The sequence below is a fragment of the Herpailurus yagouaroundi genome, unplaced genomic scaffold, assembly GCF_014898765.1.
Source record: "Herpailurus yagouaroundi ecotype Mexico unplaced genomic scaffold, PumYag 160, whole genome shotgun sequence".
Classification (NCBI taxonomy): Eukaryota; Metazoa; Chordata; class Mammalia; order Carnivora; family Felidae; genus Herpailurus; species Herpailurus yagouaroundi.
In genome coordinates, this window is record NW_024412401.1 from 50,244,160 (window position 1) to 50,262,100 (window position 17,941).

At 49.8% G+C, this 17,941-nt stretch overlaps 3 protein-coding genes across 5 annotated transcripts in view; all 3 read left to right on the forward strand.

Moving 5' to 3' along the window:
- Positions 1-318: 318 nt before the first annotated feature.
- Positions 319-17,941, forward strand: part of LOC121035043 (neutrophil gelatinase-associated lipocalin-like) — a 37,686-nt gene continuing 20,063 nt past the window's right edge. The window contains exons 1-7 of one of the 3 annotated variants that reach the window (XM_040482467.1): positions 320-552; positions 1,071-1,207; positions 2,594-2,673; positions 2,817-2,936; positions 3,156-3,257; positions 3,959-3,989; positions 17,561-17,759. In XM_040482467.1, the coding sequence (XP_040338401.1) occupies positions 415-552; positions 1,071-1,207; positions 2,594-2,673; positions 2,817-2,936; positions 3,156-3,257; positions 3,959-3,978 (597 nt within the window). In that variant the 5' untranslated portion in view covers positions 320-414 and the 3' untranslated portion in view covers positions 3,979-3,989; positions 17,561-17,759. Of the gene's footprint in view, positions 553-1,070; positions 1,208-2,593; positions 2,674-2,816; positions 2,937-3,155; positions 3,258-3,958; positions 3,990-4,161; positions 4,304-17,560; positions 17,760-17,941 lie in introns of those variants that run through there. The other 2 variants (XM_040482466.1, XM_040482468.1) reach the window with 2 other exon arrangements.
- Positions 14,144-17,755, forward strand: LOC121035044 (neutrophil gelatinase-associated lipocalin-like). Its single transcript, XM_040482469.1, has 7 exons — positions 14,144-14,339; positions 14,856-14,992; positions 15,952-16,031; positions 16,175-16,294; positions 16,604-16,705; positions 17,406-17,435; positions 17,560-17,755. Exons 1-6 carry the CDS (start codon positions 14,202-14,204, stop codon positions 17,423-17,425), a joined length of 597 nt encoding a protein of 198 aa, XP_040338403.1. The 5' UTR covers positions 14,144-14,201; the 3' UTR covers positions 17,426-17,435; positions 17,560-17,755.
- The window catches only part of LOC121035051 (neutrophil gelatinase-associated lipocalin-like), a 96,528-nt gene continuing 94,246 nt past the window's right edge, over positions 15,660-17,941 (forward strand). The window contains exon 1 of the mRNA XM_040482482.1: positions 15,660-15,666. The gene's annotated coding sequence lies outside the window, so the exon portion shown is untranslated. The remainder of the gene's footprint in view (positions 15,667-17,941) is intronic.

The window sequence follows — 17,941 nt, forward strand, 5'->3', positions numbered from 1 at the left end:
ACACTTGGGCCAGAGCAGAGAGGCTCCTGGCAGTCAGAGATGACAGTTGGTCCAGATCGGAGACCCCTGACCACACGCAGTGCTAACTAGGGGGAAGAGAGTGTAGAAGGACTCACTGTCCCTGCCACAGATGTGGAGATATGGGGAAAGCCCCCTCCCTACCTCCCAGACCTTCCTGCCCCTCATCTTGCATAATACTGACCTGGGGAAAAGCGCGGAGAGCTTGCCAAAAGTTTAAGCATGATTTGCGGGCAATTGCCTCACCCTTCCTGGATTTGGCAAAGGATAAGTTGCTCCACCCTGGGGTAACCATTGCCCAGCAGGACCATAAAAGGGGCCCTCCGGAAGCCTCCTCACTCACCTCCTCTTTCAGCTGATATCCAGAGTGGTGCCAGCTTCCTTGGCCCTGAAGTCATGGCCCTAGGTCTCCTGTGCCTGAGCCTTGTCCTGCTGGGGGCCCTGCAGACCCAGGCCCAGGACTCCACCCCAAACCTGATCCCAGCCCCGCCTCTGCTCAAGGTCCCTCTGCAGCCTGACTTCCAGGATGAGCTGGTAAGAGGCCTGGGGAGTGGGGGGCAGCTGCAGGGAAGCTCCGGGAAGAGTGTGAACAGAGGGGAGGAGAGGCAGGATGGGCTCAGGTTTTAGCTCAGTCTACCCTTGGGTCCTCTGATGGAAGGCACACCCCATGCCCCCATCCACACCCAACCTTGCTGACAAGAGGGTCAGCTGAGCAGACTCCCCTGGTCCACACTCTTTTCCATATCTCTGAAGTTCTTGCAAGGTGGGAACATCTTCAGGCCCTCTACATGATGAAGAAACTGAGGCTCAGGGATGCCAGCTGGCCACTTGCCAAGGGTCACCTTCTCCCTGACACACTCAGGGCTCCCTCCTGGCCTAATGGCTCCTGCTGGCTTCATCAGCACAGCCTGTATGGCCAGTCTGGGTCCCAGCAGCCCAGCTAGAGGGGCCTCTGGTTCTGGGCCAGGCTGCCTAGAGGTGCCTGCAGGGATGGAGCAAGAGGGCCCCCTAGGGCTGCTCCTGGCTCTGCCTATCATCAGCCCCCATTGTAGTTCCAGGGGAAATGGTATGTCGTAGGACTGGCAGGGAACGCATTTAATAAAGAAGAAAACAGCCAGTTCAAGATGTATGCCACCACCTACGAGCTGAATGAAGACAGCAGCTACAATGTCACCTCCACCCTGCTCCGGTAAGAGCCACCACCTCCTATGGGAATATGGGGGGCCTAGAGGGCTGCCGTGGGGGTCCAGGAGTCAGACTGATGACATAGCCAAGGGGTGACCAAAGCTGAAAGATGATAATTCATCCTACCACTGGGCAATTGGTCCCTGTATTTATTCCTTCTTTCATTCACTGGATCAACATTTCTCAGTCGCTTCAGCACAGACAGAAGACAGTCCTGGGAATGGACACAGACCATCATCAGGAAACAAGACAAAGAGAACAGGGTGTCCTAGAATGGGAGGAGGGTCACTGGATCCAGCCTAGAATCCCACCTAGGGCTTTGTCAAGAGCTTCCAGGGAGGTGGTCTGTGGGATGGGCCTTGAGGAACCAACCTGAATCAGAAGGAGGCCTGGGACCTTCGTGGCAGGGCTGTTGGACTGAGTCAGAGAGAGCCACTTCAAGAAACAGCAAGCCATTGCATGGCTGCCCTGAGCAGGAGCTGATGAGCAGTATGGAGGGGGTAGTGACCACAGTGGCAGGGGCCTCAGGTACTGGTGAGGAGTGGGTGTGGCTGTAGCAGGGAGAAGAATGATGGTGTGCAGCCCAGGAGGCTGATCAGTCGTAGGTGGGAGATGACCAGAGCAGGGGCGGATTAGGACCTAGAGAGGGGAGGCAAGGCTTACCCAGCTCCTCTGGGTTTCTGGCTCTGGCACTTGGGAATGGGGCTAGAGCATCTGTCATAGAAGGAGCAGAAGAAAGACAGATGTTGGGAGATTGATTCTATGGTGCCAGGGGACCAGGTGGGATGCAGCTGAGAGGTCAGGGTTGGCCCAACAGCTAAGGGAGTGTTGGCATCCAGCAGACTGGAGCCTCTGTTGATTCCCCCAGGAGAGGTTATAGCAGGAAGCCACAAGATAGGCATAGGGGACAGGGGACCCCTGGGTGGCTCAGTCGGGTAAGCCTCTGACTTTGTCTCAGGTTATGATCTCACAGTTTTGAGTTTGAGCCCCGTGTAGGGCTCTGTGCTGACAGCTCACAGCCTGGAGCCTGCTTTGCATTCTGTGTCTCCCTCTTTCCCCCCTCTCCCAGTCAGGCTCTCTCTCTTTCTCTCTCTCTCTCTTTCTCTGTCTCAAAAATTAATGAACATTTAAAAAGTTAAAAAAAAAATAGGAGACAAATACCTTGGGTAAGGGGACAGTGTAGAGGAAAGTCCACCCAGGGAAACGCCTCAAAGATGGAAGGACAGCAGGTGCAGAGGGAGAGTCTGAGCAGCTCAGGTGGCTCAGGGCAGAGGAGGCAGGGATGGGCTCACCGGGGAAGAGACAGGCCCATCTGAGGCGTGGCATGCGGGCCTCCTGCTGTGGCAGGGTGGGCTGTCACCCTCTTACCCACACACCTCTTGTTCCACAGGAACCAGCTCTGTGACCACTGGATCAGAACTTTCCTCCCAAGTTTCCAGCCAGGCCAATTCAACCTGGGCAACATTGAGCGTGAGTCCTGAGTGGAGTGGGTCTCCGGGGGCAAGGACCTCACTGCCCCTCCACACGGATGCCAAACAGTGGAGGCAGGGGAGGAAGCAATAGCTCCCTCTCCCTGGCCAGGGTGGGCTGATCCCTCACTGTCCACCATGCAGGTTACCCTGGAATCCAGAGCTACACTGTACGAGTGGTGGCCACAGACTACAACCAGGTTGCCACGGTGTTCTTCAAGAAAGTTTACAAAAACCGGGAGTTCTTCAAGATCACCCTCTATGGTGGGTCTTACCCCTTCTGGAACCTTGCTTTTGGTCATGCTGGGAGAGAAGAGGCCCACAACACCCATCCCCCAAGGTCCCCTTCACTCTGAGCCCTGGGAGACGGGAGAGGGGTCTTTCCACAGACCCCTCAGGAGGGAGGGGTCTGAGGCATCATTCACAGGTTCCACAATATTCATGGAGCTTCCGCCAGCCACTCACCAGCCATCTTGGCCACAGGGAGGACCAAGGAGCTGACCCAGGAGCTGAAGGAAAACTTCATCAGCTTCGCCAAATCCCTGGGCCTCACTGATGACCACATCATCTTCCCAATCCCCATCGGTAATCACCAGCTGGGGAGAGAAGGGCACATGGGGACTGTCCAGGCCTGATGTTGCCTCACTAGGGAAGGGGGGAGAGGAGGGAGGCAGAGCCCTGCTGTGGTCACTGGAGCTGCAGGAGCCACTTTGGGCTCAAGAAGACCCTGTCACACCCAGGGTTCTGGTTCCCAAGTCTCCTCCTTCACAATAGCTCAGTCCTGCCCACATGAGAATTACACATCTGGGGCCAAGCTTCCCCAGTCTCCTTGCCTGGCCATTTCTCCCTCTTCCTCCTCCCTGCCTGGCCTGTTTGTCCTGGGCCACCTCCCCCTTTGCCCTGGGGCTGGCTCACCGTTGACTTGGCAGGTGCCCTTGTCCTCAGGCAGCCTGGTCTGGGCAGGTGCCTCCCCAAGGCTGAGGGTGTGTCAGGACTCAGCAGGTAAACAGGCAGAAGGCTTGGTGCCCAATCAGGACCATGGCTGGGCCTCATCTGCCTCCTTTGGAGAATGGGTGTCACCCAGGTCTGCTAGTCCTCAGGCTTCTCCCCGAGTCCCTGCCCCATCATCCAGCCCTCTGCTGTACCGTCTATGAAGGGAAGCCCCAGAACTTCTGTGGCTAGACCAGACTGAGGCCCAGGGTAGCCCAGGGGCAGTGCAGGGGCCCTGGAGGTCAGGGACCCCCCCCCCACACCCCTGTCCATACTGACCCCTCTGTCCCCCACAGATCAGTGCATCGATGAGTGAGCAAGTGTGCGGTAAGTATGGCTGCAGAGGGGGCTGATGGGAGCCAGGGTGCAGCTGGGGGGTGGTCCCAGGTCTGCCTTTGTCCCACCTGCCCAGCACTGCTGCCCTCTCTATTCCCTTGACTCCCTCTCAGGTGCCCCCGGCTCTGTTTACTCCATTGACCTCCCTCCAATCTCTGTCCAGGGCACCACCTAGCTGTCCCCACCAGCCTGGACGCTACTGAAAGATGTGGAGACCCTTCTCACTGCACAGCTCACCATCTGCTCCCCAGGCTGTCTTGCTCATGGAACCCCTCCTTTTTTGCTAAATAAACATGTGTCGCCTAGTCTCTAGTCTGCGCTCTTTGACCTCTGGGCCCTCTGAGAGGGAAAAGAACAAAGCAAAGGCTCCTATTAGCAACACTCCCAAGAAATGTGGTTTCCAGAAAGGGATTGAGGCACAGAAGCAGAGTCCAGCTCTGACTGAACCCTTCTAGCTCCCAACTCCAGGCCCAACCCCAGACCAGCAGGAGTCGTCACTTGCCCCTGCCTTGTAGCACACTGCTGGGGCACAACTCACACCCATGTTCAGCCACCTGCAACAGGTCCAATGGCAGAGGCCCAGGCAGGGCCAGGCAGCTGGGGAGAGTTGGGGGGCCGAGGTGATCTCACCACCACTTAACCAGTGATGGAGGGTGATAGGGGTGGGGTGATGGAAGGGTCTGGAGCCAAGGGCCAAGAAAGAATTCTTGAAGATGTACTTGGGTCAAAAATGTGATTTTATTAAAGCACGGGGACAGGACCCATGGACAGAAAGAGCTGGACTTGGGTTGTGAAGAGTGACTGGTTATGTTATGGCCTTGGAGGAGGTAAAGTCAAGGGAAGTTTTAAAAGAGATTTTCGATGCTAAAGAAGATTTACAGGGGCGCCTGGTGGCACAGTCGGTTAAGCGTCCGACTTTAGCCAGGTCACGATCTCGCGGTCTGTGAGTTCGAGCCCCACGTCAGGCTCTGGGCTGATGGCTCGGAGCCTGGAGCCTGTTTCCGATTCCGTGTCTCCCTCTCTCTCTGCCCCTCCCCCATTCATGCTCTGTCTCTCTCTGTCCCAAAAATAAATTAAAAACGTTGAAAAAAAAATTTAAAAAAAGAAGATTTACAGAATACTGGAGGCCTAGCTATTGTCAAGCTAAGGTATTTTTCCCTCTAGCAAACATCAACATTAAGACAGTAGGGAGTTCCTGAGAAATGTTCTTCTCTGCCAGCCTCAAGTATCTGTCAGTGGGCTGCAGGGTATCAGGATATTTAATGTTACCTGCCATTTCCTTCTTGCCTTTCTTCCCCATATTACTATGAGGGGTGATGTGGGGGCTCCAGGAAACTGAGTCTATAGGTTTCTGGAGATTAGGCTATTGATAAGATTGCCTTTTTCTTCTAATTTACTAAGATATTTATAAACTGATGGAGACTCATGTCCTGCATGGCTGGGATCTCTATCAGTTAACCATTTGTTTTCTTTCCTTTCCTTTGTTCTTGGGCAGCCAGGAGTGCCTGAGGAATGTCACACACATCCCACCTGGGGTGGAGGGGAGTAATGCTAGCTTGTACTTTGCCCTCAGCTTGTCTTATGCTCCCTCATCATATCCCCCATAAACAGTTTTGACCGTTACATCTTTAAGGTTGTTGAAGGGGAAGGTCTCATCTTCTGTAGCTTCTTCCTGTTCAGTAGGGGAGTAGAGATGTCCCTACCTATGAGTCAATATTGATCAGTTGGGGAACATATAAGACATTACAGAAGGCAGAGACAGCTGGATCCAAAATGGATAATGAGTATGAACCTCCTTTAGTAGAAAGGATCATTTGTTGGCTTGAAGTTATTGTAGTGATGGAGTCTTGTCACCAGGCAGAGAGACAGGAGAGAAAACAGCCAAATGTAATTAGAATAACAAGAAAGAGCAGCCCAAATAAAAGTCTTTTGGTAACTGATGAAAACCCTAAGTCCTGGAGTTTAACCAATCATGAAAGGAAAGTGAGGAATTGTTTAAAGCACCAATTTGAGTATTCAGGTCAGTTAGAATCCAGAAATATTTGTGTGGTAATCTAGCATGTATACTGATGATGTTTTGGGTTTTTCTGTGTGGTGGTCTGGAGCCAATGGACAAGAAATATTCCTGGAAGACGTTTTGTGCAAAAAGGTGATTTTATTAAAGCATGGGGACTGGACATAGGGGCAGGAAGAGATGCACTGGGGTTGTGATGGGTAACTGACTATATACCCTCAGGCAGAGAGGGGGTCAGGGATAGAGTAAGTCTCTAAGGTATTTTGGAAGCAAAGTTTCCAGGACCTTGAGGGGCTAGCTGTTGCTAGGGAAATACCATTATTACTGTTGAATAAAACCTCAGTCAAGAGACCCTTCAGATGCATATTGTGGGATCATAAACTTGGAGTATGATTGCCAGCATATACCTTGGGGCAGTTGAGATAAAGGAAGTAGATTTACAGGATCCTGGAGGTTGGGATACTGTTAAGCTAAGGTTCTCTTTGCCCCTGGCAAAGTGTCATTAATGAGGCAGCTGAGATCCCAGAGGAAGGTTACTCTGCTGGTTTAAAGGACTTGCCAATAGGCTGTAGGCATTTTATTTGCCTTAGTTTCCTACATCACCATGGCAAGCATTTAAATGCCTTTCCTTTGTTCTTGGGTAGCCAGGAGTGTGTGAGAAATATGTCAGATATTCCACCTGGGGGAGGGGAGATATGCCAGCCTGTTTTGCCCTCATTTTGCTCCACGCTCCTTAATCATATCTCCCGTGAACAATTTTGACCCTTATATCTTTAATGTTGTTGAAGGAAGAAGGTGTCACCTTCTGTAACATCTTCCTGATGAGTAGGGGCATACAGTTGTCCCTATCTATAGGTCAATATTGGCCCGTCAGGGAACAAAAAGGGAAATTAAGGTGAGGCAGGTGAATCCAAGGTGGATAACATGTATGAACATCCTTGAGTAGAAAGGATCATCTCTTGGCTTGAAGTTATTGTAGTTATGGAATCTGGCACCAGGCAGACAGACGTGGGAGAAAACAGTAAAACCAAGTACAATAACTAGCAAGATAAGCTCAAATGAAAAGTCCTTTGGGATCTAACCAAAATCCTTCAGTCCAAGAGTTTAACTCATCACTAAAGGAAAGAGAAGGGTTATTTAATACACCAGTGTGAGTGTCATGATAGTTAGAAATCCAGAAATATTTTTGAGGTACTCCGGAATGTATGTACAGTGTTTTGTTGTTATGAGAGTTTAAGTTCCACCTTGTGCAACAATTAAAACATCTAATGCCACTCTGTTTTGTAGAAGTGTTTTATGCATTTGAGCTATTTTATTTTATTTAAAATTTTTTTTACATTTATTTATTTTTGAGAGACAGAGCACAAGTGGGGAAGGGACAGAGATAGAAGGAGACACACAATCCAAAGCAGGTTCCAGGCTGTCAGCACAGAGCATGATGTGGGGCTTGAACTCACAAACCATGAGATCATGACCTGAGATGAAGTCGGATACTTAACCAACTGAGCCACCCAGGTGCCCCTTGAGTTATTTTAGTATTTAGTAATATAATGGTATTTTGAGAGTCATTTAATTCTTTAACTGTGTAACAGGTGATGTATAGCCATCATATTGACTCTGTTTTGTTTAGTAACCAATCAGGTAATTAAAAAGAGATACTTTTATAGAAAAAAGAAAAATACAGGTTAATTATTAGAGCAGATTAAAAGCCCAGTGTCTCCCAGTGCTGCCGGTGAGATTTTTTAGACATTAGGCTTGAAGCATCCTCAGATGCTTCTGGGAACAGGCAGCAGGAATCACATTGGTCTTTTGGCTTGTATCTCAAATGTCTGTGGTGATCCTTTTGAATGGACCATTGTAAGAAGGAATTGTTAGTAGAAATTGGGAAAAGAGGATGAAAAAGAAAGGTACAACCATCCTATGAGAAGTTGGAGGTCTTCCACAGGTTCACAGGAATAAGAAGGCATATTAGTTTGCTCATTGAATTCCTGGGAAGGGGGCACAGGTTTTATTTTAGATATAGGAGCCCATGAAGTGTTCCCTTCCAACTTTATCGCAGTGGGAGTATATAATATGACTCAGTAGGGGCTCTTCCAGTTTGAAGTTAAACCCACGGTTGTATTAGACTTTCAATCCTTTAAATAAACCAGGTGTTTTGGGTTTATATGATGTGGGTTTCTAGCAACCGTTAGATCAGGTTTAGGAAAGATATGTGTTGCATATTCATTTAGAGATTTAGGAATTGCACATACATTTGAACAGTTCCAACATTTACCCAAGCAGTATCACCTAAAATTTACCATTATTTAACAGAGCTTCCACTTAACATACCAAATAAAAAGTCCTCATTGGTCAAAAAGACTTTTTTACAATTTAAATCCTGGGAAGTTTGTTAAACCTTACAAAGTATAGAGCACATCTGAAATGGGGTTGAGATCATTACAAATCTTAAAGCTTTAAATTATGTATTTAACCAAGATGGCATTAAGAGATTCCAAAGGCAAATATGTAGGGTTATATAGTTGTCAGCAAAACTTAACCTCCTTTAACAGTGAGAAATCTTAACTAAGTGATTAAAGACCTGATAAGGGCATAAGGTAAAGCTGTGGTTTTCCCAGCAGACAAAAGAGAATACAATCCTTTGTATACATGCATACATATATATGTATATTTTTTTCTTTGTATCAAGAGATAATCCAAAAAACTTTGTTTTTTGAACAGAGAGAAAAGCAGAATTTCAACCTTATACCAGTGTACTTTAAAAAAATCCATCCTGCAACATAGTCTGTCCTAATCACACATAAAATTCCTTTCCAAAGATTTCCCTTCATGAACCTTCTACGACTTTCCTTTGCATTCAAATTTTATCCCAAGCCATTTTTCTCCAAACCAGTCTCATTTAGGACAAAATTACTTTCTTTTACCTGCAACAAAAAAATATATTTCCATTCCTTCTCTCTTTTTTACACATTCCTACTTTTTTACATATAGAGTTGCTTTTCTTATTTCCATCAGTCTTAATTACATTTAGCAGAATTTTGACTCTTAGCAACCTTGGTCTCCAGCTGAGACTAAGTAGTAACCATTTGTAAACTGTTACACCAGAATCCTTTAGATGGAAAATTCATGAATCAATTAAGCATAAACCATGTTTTCCAATAGACCCAAATGTTCTCAGTTTCTCTGCAATAAGAAGTCAAAAGCAGAAACCTATATTCAGCAATCAATGCTTTAGCACTCCATTCTATTTGGAAAAGACCTAGATATCCAGTGAATTCAATCCCATTTATTCAAGTGTCAGATTACCAAAGACATTGAAAGCTGTCTTAACAATTATCTATGAAAACTTTGAGATAGACAAAATTAACCATTATTTTAAGTCATCTTGTTGCTAACAAATTGCAACAGAGACAACATGAGCTTATTTGGCCTTTAGGAAATCTTGGCAGAATAAAAGTTTCGTATTTGATGCCAATAACTCTAAATACATGTCTATCTTAGTTAAACTAACAAATTTAAATAATATTAAACACCGAATATGTTCCACCTGCGTTCACTTAAAGGACAGTTTGTTCCATTGTCACTTTTTTACCTAGGACAGCAGTGGGGGAATCTGAAGTGGGTGATCCAAGGGGGTGCTCATCCGTCCTTGACATCGAGGTGGGAGGATGGTATAGAAGGCAGTTATGTAGGTCACACGGAAGGTGATGCAGAAACAGGAGGAGGGAGAAGGGAAGGCAGAAAAGGTGAAGTGCCAGAAGGCAGAGAAAGAAGATTCCCAGTTCTAAACCTTGTCAGCTGGGAAAGAGGAGATCCCCCTTTTTTTTTTTTTTTTTTTTTTTGGTCTTTTTGTTTGTTTGGTTCCCACCAAAGTTGAAATAGGGAGTCTATGTCTTGCTAGAGAAGTTGGGGAATTTCCTTGAAACAAAGTGAGAAGGGCAGCTGCTTGGGAATATTCTTTAAAGTCCCCAACCTGAGATAGACTAACCACAGTTGATTTCAATTATAGACGATAACTCAGGAAATGAATGAGGGAGAGGCCCCCACATCTATTAGGAGGAGGAACAGAGAAGCAGTCAGCATCCCCTTTGTTGTGGATGGCCTGTTTCCTCTAGCAACTGAATTCCATCAGGAGGAGGCCTGTTAGGACATCCACGATGTCAGGAGGGAGTTTACTAGCCAAACACATTTGGGCCAATACATTCAATCTGGCCTTTGGCAAATACATTCAGGCCTTTCAATCCGGGTCCTGACTTAGAGCTGTGAAGGCCTGGACCTTGGGTACTTCCGTCCATTGACCTTGTTTCCTGCAGAAGAAATTTAGCTGCTAGATCCTACAAGACCACACAATGTTACAGGACATCAGTCCTTTCCTAAATTTTGCAATCCAAATTGCTTCTAGTGGGTTGAAAGACATCCCAAGGGAGAGTCCTTGGGGACTGAGGACAAGCTCCTGTCCTCCTAGAGACAGAAAAGTAGAGAAGATCCATTACCACAAAAAAAATGCCCCCCAAACTCCCATGTGGTGTCCTCTGCAGAGGATATATCAGAGGTTCCTGAGGTGTCATAGTGACCTGAGACGTACCTTTAACCAAATCGCTATTGTCACCGACCAAATACTAAGGGCGTCTGTAGGAGGGATGCTGGTACCCCCCTCCCCCGCTTTCCCATTGTATCCTAGGCTACAAATAGGAGCCAGCAGATGGGCCTACTTGCCTTGCTGAGAAGGCTGAAGAAACCACCGTTTTTAAGCCATGGAAAACACTGGAAAAGTTTTACAAGGGAGAATTGCCCAATTTTCTATTTAAGTAGTAGTTAGTAGAGGACATTGACCAAAAACAACGAAGACAGAAACTCATCATGTTCCATGTGACATTCCAACACATAGAGCCTTTACAGCCAACTTCCTAGAAAATGGTCCCCAGTTGGGTTTTAATTCAATCAGGTACTGTTTTCAACAGTAACGGGGGAGGTCCCATAGCCAGAAACAGCTAGACCAGGGATGTGGAAGGGATCACGTTATACTAATGAGGAGGAAACCTCACACGCTAGTCACTTAGGTGGCTGTTCCGTGCCCAAGGCAGACAACAATATATAATGACAGGAAGAAAGAGAGGGCCCAAGTTTCTGGGTATTTTTATTATTCTAGCCTGGGGACTCACTTCCAGCCAAAAGGCAGGCTTTCTTCTCCCCATAGAGTAGCCATGGGCTAGAGGAGTGCAGACTGAGCAATGGACGGGAAAGTGTTCCAGTAACACCATACTCCTTGAAAAGCCCCAGAAATAAAAGTAAAGGAAGAGAAGAGAAAGTACTCACCAGGTTTGCACAAATGCTCAGGGCCCAGAAGAAAAGACTCAGCCCCCCACATAGGACACCAAAAGATGAGGTTTTTGAGTGAAGTGGGCAGGGGGTTCCAGGGCCGATGGCCAAGAAAGAATTCTTGAAGATGCGTTTGGTGCAAAAAAGAGTGATTTTATTAAAGCACGTGGACAGGACCCATGGGCAGAAAGATCTGCACTCTGGTTGTGACGAGTGACTGACTATATACTATGAAGCTGTGGGAAGTAAAGTGAAAAGGGAGGGAGGTGTCCAGAGGGACTTTGACATGCTTATGAAGACTCCTAAGGTACCTGAGGCCTTGCTATGGTCAAGCTAAGGTTGTTTTACCTCTAGTAAGGCATTAATATTAGGAATGGTAGGGATTCCTGGAGACATTGTTGTACTTGGTATTTGCCTCAAGGATTTGTCATTGGGCTGCAGGTATCAGAAATTTAATTTTATCTGCCATTTCTTTCTTGCCTTTCTTCCCCACATCACCATGGAGGGTAGGGTGTTAATAGGGGCTCCAGGAAAGTGAGTCAATAGGCTTCTGGAGATGAGACTATTGGTAAGATTGCCTTTTTCTTCTAATTTACTAAGATATTTGTAAACTGATGGAGACTCATGTCCTGCATGACTGGGATCTCTATCAGTTAATCATGTGTTTTCTTTCCTTTCCTTTGTTCTTGGGCAGCCAGAGGAATGTCACACATATCCCACAGGGGGTGGGGGGAGGTGTAGGGGGTTCTAGTTTTACATTGCCCTCACCTTGCCATATGCTCCCTCTTTACCCAGAGTCTCTTCTCTCAGGGCCCACCACCTAAAGGCCACGCTAGGGGAGCTGGTTCCCTTACAGCAGGTGGAAGAGCCAACGAGGTCTCCAGGAGTCTCATGTGAGGCCAGTGAACCCTCAGGTTAGCCTCAGCTCAGGCATTCTGTCAGCCCTGGCCCTTGTGGTGACATTTGGAGACACTGCCCAGGGACTGGGCAGGGACTGGGATGGCCAAGCCCTCATGAGGAAATTATTTCCCTCCAGGACAAAGCTGGGATCAGCCATGGCAGGAACACTTCTGGGGTCCAGGCCTAAGGACCTGGGCTCCACAGCCCAAAACTATAACCAGAGATGGCAGATGGTATCAGTGATCTCTCAAGGATGAGGCTGAGTCCTAACACTCACTGTGACCCAAGGTTCCTGGTGTCCAGTGTGGCAAGGTAGAGAGCCCTCCTTGGGGCTCCAGCCTACCACCTCTTTTCACACAGTGCAGATGCATTGTTCCCCACTGAACCCCACCAGGATGGACCTGGGACTATAGGCTTAGAACTCTGCTCTGTCAAGCTGTCTCATTTGTGGCTGGCATGCCAAGTTGGGGTTTCTCTCCACTGGGCCCACAAAAGGGGCCGAGTCTCTTAGGGGCCAGCTGAGGTCTGGGTTCACTCTGCCAATGGGACATGGAAGAGGGGAGGGACTTACTCAAGATGGGAATTGTGGGGCTTTGGAATGGTGGGGATTCAGAGCTCACAGCCTAGAAAGAATTCTTCAGATGTCTTTGGTGCACAAAGGGTGATTTTGTTAAAGGACATGGACAGGACTCTTGGGCAGAAAGAGCTACACTGGGGTTGTGAAGAGTCACTGGTTATATACCATGGGGTTGGGGGACATAAAGTCAAAAGGAAGTTCCTAAAGGGATTTTCATATGGTCAAGAACACTGGCACATTACCGGAGGCCTAGCTGTTGTCAAGCAAAGGTGGTTTTGTCCTCTAGCAAAGCATTAACATGCAGACACTAGGGAATACGTGGAGAAATGTTATACTCCATTTTTGCCTCATGTATTTGTCAATGGGCTGCAGGTCATAATGAAATTTAATGCCATGTGCCATTTCCTTCTTGCCTTTCTTCCCCATATCACTATGGAGGGAGGGTGATATTTGGGCTTTATAAGTTTATAAGTTTCTGGAGATTCAGCTATTGATAAGATATCCTTTTTCTCCTAATTTACTAGGACATGGAGAGAGTCACGTCCTGCAGGACTGTGATTGCTATCACTTAACCATTAGATTTCTTTCCTTTCCTTTGTTATAGGGCAGTCAGGAGTACCTGAGGAATATCACACAGATCCCACCTGGGAGGAGGGGCATGCTATCATGTGCTTTGCCCTCAGCTTGCCTTATGCTCCCTCATCAGGAACACTCCCCAGTAGGCCTTTGGTGGTGGGGGGAGGGGAAGGGTGTCTCACCCTGTGCCAGAGCCTGGGGTGGGTCCCTGGGAGGGCCAGGATTGGGCTTCATGAGCAGCACAGGGTACACTCTGTCCATCCCTACCAGGAATGTCCTCTTTCAGCTGCCTCTCCTTCCCTTCCCTTTGGAGAATCACAAAGCAAAATGGGCTCTGTTGATGTGAGGTATTCTCCGCTTTCATCAGATACAGAAAAGGGATGCCACCCCAGTTACCCCACCCTGCACTTGGCCCCAGCTGAGAGGCTCCTGGCGGTCAGAGATGACAGCTGGTCCAGATCAGAGACCACTATCCTCACACAGTGCTAACCAGGGAGAAGAGAGTGTGGAGGGAGTCACTGTACCCACCAGAGATGTGGAGATATGGGGAATGCATCCTCCAGCCTCCTGGACCTTCCTGCCCCTCATCTTGCATAATCCTGACCTGGGGGAAGGGCAAAAAGCTTACCATGATCTTCAGCACAAGATACTAGCAATTGCCTCACTCTTCCAGGATTTGGCAAAGGATAAGTCGCTCCACCCTGGGGTGAGCCATTGGCCACAGAGACCATAAATAGCATCCCCCCAGAAGCCTCCTCATTCACCTCCTCTTTCAGCTGATATCCGGAGTGGTGCCATCTTCCTTGGCCCTGAAGTCATGGCCTTAGGTCTCCTGTGGCTGGGCCTTGTCCTGCTGGGGGTCTTGCAGACCCAGGCCCAGGACTCCACCCCAACCCTGATCCCAGCCCCGCCTCTGCGCAGGGTCCCTCTGCAGCCTGACTTTCAGAATGTGGAGGTAAGGGTCCTGGAGGGGCAGGTGCAGGGAGGCCCTGAGAAGAGTGTGAACAGAGGGGAGGAGAGACAGGATGGGCTCAGGCTTTAGCTCAGTCTGCCCTCTGGTGCCCTGATGGAAGGCACACCCTGTGCCCCCATCCACACCAACCTTGCTGACAAGAGGGTCAGCTGAGCAGACTCCCCTGGTCCACACTCTTCCATATCTCTGAAGTTCTTGCAAGATGGGAACATCTTCAGGCCCTCTACATGATGAAGAAACTGAGGCTCAGGGATGCCAGCTGACCACTTGCCAAGGGTCACCTTCTCCCTGACACACTCAGTGCTCCTGCCTGGCCTGATGAGCTCCAGCTCCTGCCAGGTTCATCAGCACAGCCTGTGTGGCCAGTCTGGGTGCCTGCAACCCAGTTAGAGGGGCTTCTGGTTCTGGGCCAGGCTACCTAGAGGTGCCTGCAGGGATGGAGCAAGAGGGCCCCCTGGGGCTGCTCCTGGCTCTGCCTATCATCAGCCCCCATTGTAGTTCCAGGGGAAATGGTACATCTTAGGATTGGCAGGGAATGAATTTAATAAAGAAAAACACAGACAGTTTAAGATTTACGCCACCACCTATGAGCTGAATGATGACAACAGCTACAATGTCACCTCTACCCTGGCTTGGTGAGTACCACCACCTTCGACGGGAACATGAAGGGACCTAGAAGGCTGCTGTGGGGGTCCAAGAGGCAGACTGATGTCATAGCCGAGGGGTGACCTTAGCTGAAAGATGGTCATTCATCCTACCGCTGGGTACTGGGTCCCTGTATTTATTCCTTCTTTCATTCACTGGATCAAAATTTCTCGGCCACTTCAGCACAGACAGAAGACAGTCCTGGGAATGGACACAGACCATCATCAGGAAACAAGACAAAGAGAGAATAGGTGTCCTAGAATGGGAGGAGGGTCACTGGATCCAGCCTGGGATCCCACCTAGGGCTTTGTCAAGAGCTTCCAGGGAGGTGGTCTGTAGGCTGAGCCTTGAGGAACCAACCTGCATCAGAAGGAGGCCTGGGACCTTCGTGGCAGGGCTGGTGGACTGAATCAGAGAGAGCCACTTCAAGAAACAGCAAGCCATTGCATGGCTGCCCTGAGCAGGAGCTGATGAGCAGTATGGAGGGTGCGGTGAACACAGTGGTGGGGGCCTCAGGTACTGGTGAGGAGTGGGTGTGGCTGCAGCAGGGAGAGGAATGATGGTGTGCAGCCCAGGAGGCTGATCAGTCATAGGTGGGAGATGACCAGAGCAGGGGCAGATTAGGACCTAGAGAGGGGAGGCAAGGCTTACCCAGCTCCTCTGGGTTTCTGGCTCTGGCACTTGGGGATGGGGCTAGAGCATCTGTCATGGAAGGAGCAGAAGAAAGACAGATGTTGGGAGATTGATTCTATGGTGCCAGGGGACCAGATGGGATGCAGCTGAGAGGTCAGTGTTGGCCCAACAGCTAAGGGAGTGTTGGCATCCAGCAGACTGGAGCCTCAGTGGTGATTTACCCCAGGAGAGGTTACAGTGGGATCCCACAAGATAAGAATAGGTGTGTGGCACTGTTGGCTGTCACCCTCTTACCTACCTATCTCTTCCTCCACAGGAACCAAACCTGTGACCACTGGCTCAGAATTTTCATCCCAACTTCGCGGCGAGGCCAATACAACCTGGGCAACATTGAGCGTGAGTCCTAAGTGGGGTGGGTCCTTGTGGGCATGGACCTCCCTGCCCCTTTACACAGACACCATCCTATGGAGGCAGGGGAAGAGTCAATAGCTCCCTCTGCACAGCCAGGGCAGGCTGAGATCTCACCATCCACCATGCAGGGTACACTGGAATCCAGAGGTATGTTTTACGAGTGGCGGCCACAGACTACATCCAGTTTGCCATGTTGTTCTTCAAGAAAATTTACAGAAACCAGGAGTACTTCAAGATCACCCTCTATGGTGGGTCTTACCTCCTCTGGGCCCCAGGTCTTGGTCATGATGGGGGGAGAAGAGGCCCATTGCACCCGACCCAAGGTCCCCTTCACTCTGAGCCCTGGGAGACGGGAGAGGGGTCTTTCCACAGACCCCTCAGGAGGGAGGGGTCTGACGCATCGTTCACGGGTTCCACAATATTTATGGAGCTCCAGAAGGTGGGAGAGTGGTCATCCACAGAACCCCTCAATAAGGAGGGGGTCTGACACCTCGTTCATGCTTTCAACAATATATATGGAGCTTCTGCTAGTGACTCACCAGCCATTTTGGCCACAGGGAGGACCAAGGAGCTGACCCCTAAGCTGAAGGAAAACTTCATCAGCTTTGCCAAATCCCTGGGCCTCACAGATCACCACATCATCTTCCCTATCCGCATAGGTAATCACCAGCTGGGGAGAGGACAAATGCATATGGGGACTGTCCAGGCCTGATGTTGCCTCACTAGGGAAGGGGGGAGAGGAGGGACGCAGGTCCTTGCTGTAGTCACTGGAGCCCCAGGAGCCACTTTACATTAAGTAAGACCCTGCTGCAACCAGAGTCCTGGGACCCAAGTGTTTCTCCCTCACACTAGCTCGGGCCTGCCCACATGAGAATTGGAGGCATGGGGCCAAGTTTCCTCAGTCTCCTTGCCTGGCCACCTCCCCCTCCACCCAGGTGTGTTTGTCCTGGGCCATCTCACCTTTGTCCTGGGGCTGACTTACCACTGACTTGGGAGGCACCCTTGTCTTCAGGCAGCCTGGCCTGGGCAGGTGCCTCCCCAAGGCTGAGGGTGTGTCAGGACTCAGCAGGGAAACAGGCAGAAGGCTTGGTGCCCAATCAGAACTGTGGCTGGGCCTCACCTGCCTCCTTTGGAGAACAGGGGTCACCCAGGTCTGCTTGTCCTCAGGCCTCTCCCCGAGTCCCTGCCCCATCATCCAGCCCTCTGCTGTACCAGCCCTGAGGGGAACCCCCAGAGCTTCTGTGGCTGAACCAGCCTGGGGCCCAGGGCAGCCCAGGGGCAGTGCAGGGGCCCTGGAGGTCAGGGATCCCCTCCCCCCCCCCACACCCCTGTCCATACTAACCACTCATTCCCCCACAGATCAGTGCATGGATAAGTGAACAAGTGTGCGCGGTAAGTATGGCTGCAGAGGGGGCTGACTGGATCCAGGATGCAGCTGGGAGGGGGTCCCAGGTCTGCCTTTGTCTCACCTGCCCAGCACTGCTGTCCTCTTTATTCCCTTGACTCCCTCTCAGGTGCCCTCTGGCTCTCTCCACACCATCCACCTCTCATCGACTTCTGCCCAGGGCACTGCCCTGCTGTACCTACAAGCCCGGACACCACTGAGAGAGCCAGGGGACCCTTCTCATTACACAACCCACTAGCTGCTTCCAGACTGCCCTGCTGATGGAACCACTCTTGCTTGCTAAATAAACACATGTCCTCTGGTCCCCATTCTGTGTTCCTTGACCTCTGGGCCCTCTGAGAGGGAAAAGAATAAAGGGCAGGCTCCTAATGGCATCACTTCTAGGAAGTGTTGTCCCCAGGAAGATAGGGGACCACAGAAGCAGAGTCCAGAATGCCTCTGGCTCCCAACTCCAGGCCCAGTACCAGACCAGCAGCACCCTCACTTACGC

Bases quoted from the DNA above. Each gene is read 5' to 3' on its own strand.
- LOC121035044 (XM_040482469.1), top strand. From the start codon at position 14,202: ATGGCCTTAGGTCTCCTGTGGCTGGGCCTTGTCCTGCTGGGGGTCTTG. The intron at 14,993-15,951 runs GTGAGTACCACC...CTTCCTCCACAG, and splicing joins GTCACCTCTACCCTGGCTTG to GAACCAAACCTGTGACCACT. The intron at 16,032-16,174 runs GTGAGTCCTAAG...TCCACCATGCAG, and splicing joins CAACCTGGGCAACATTGAGC to GGTACACTGGAATCCAGAGG.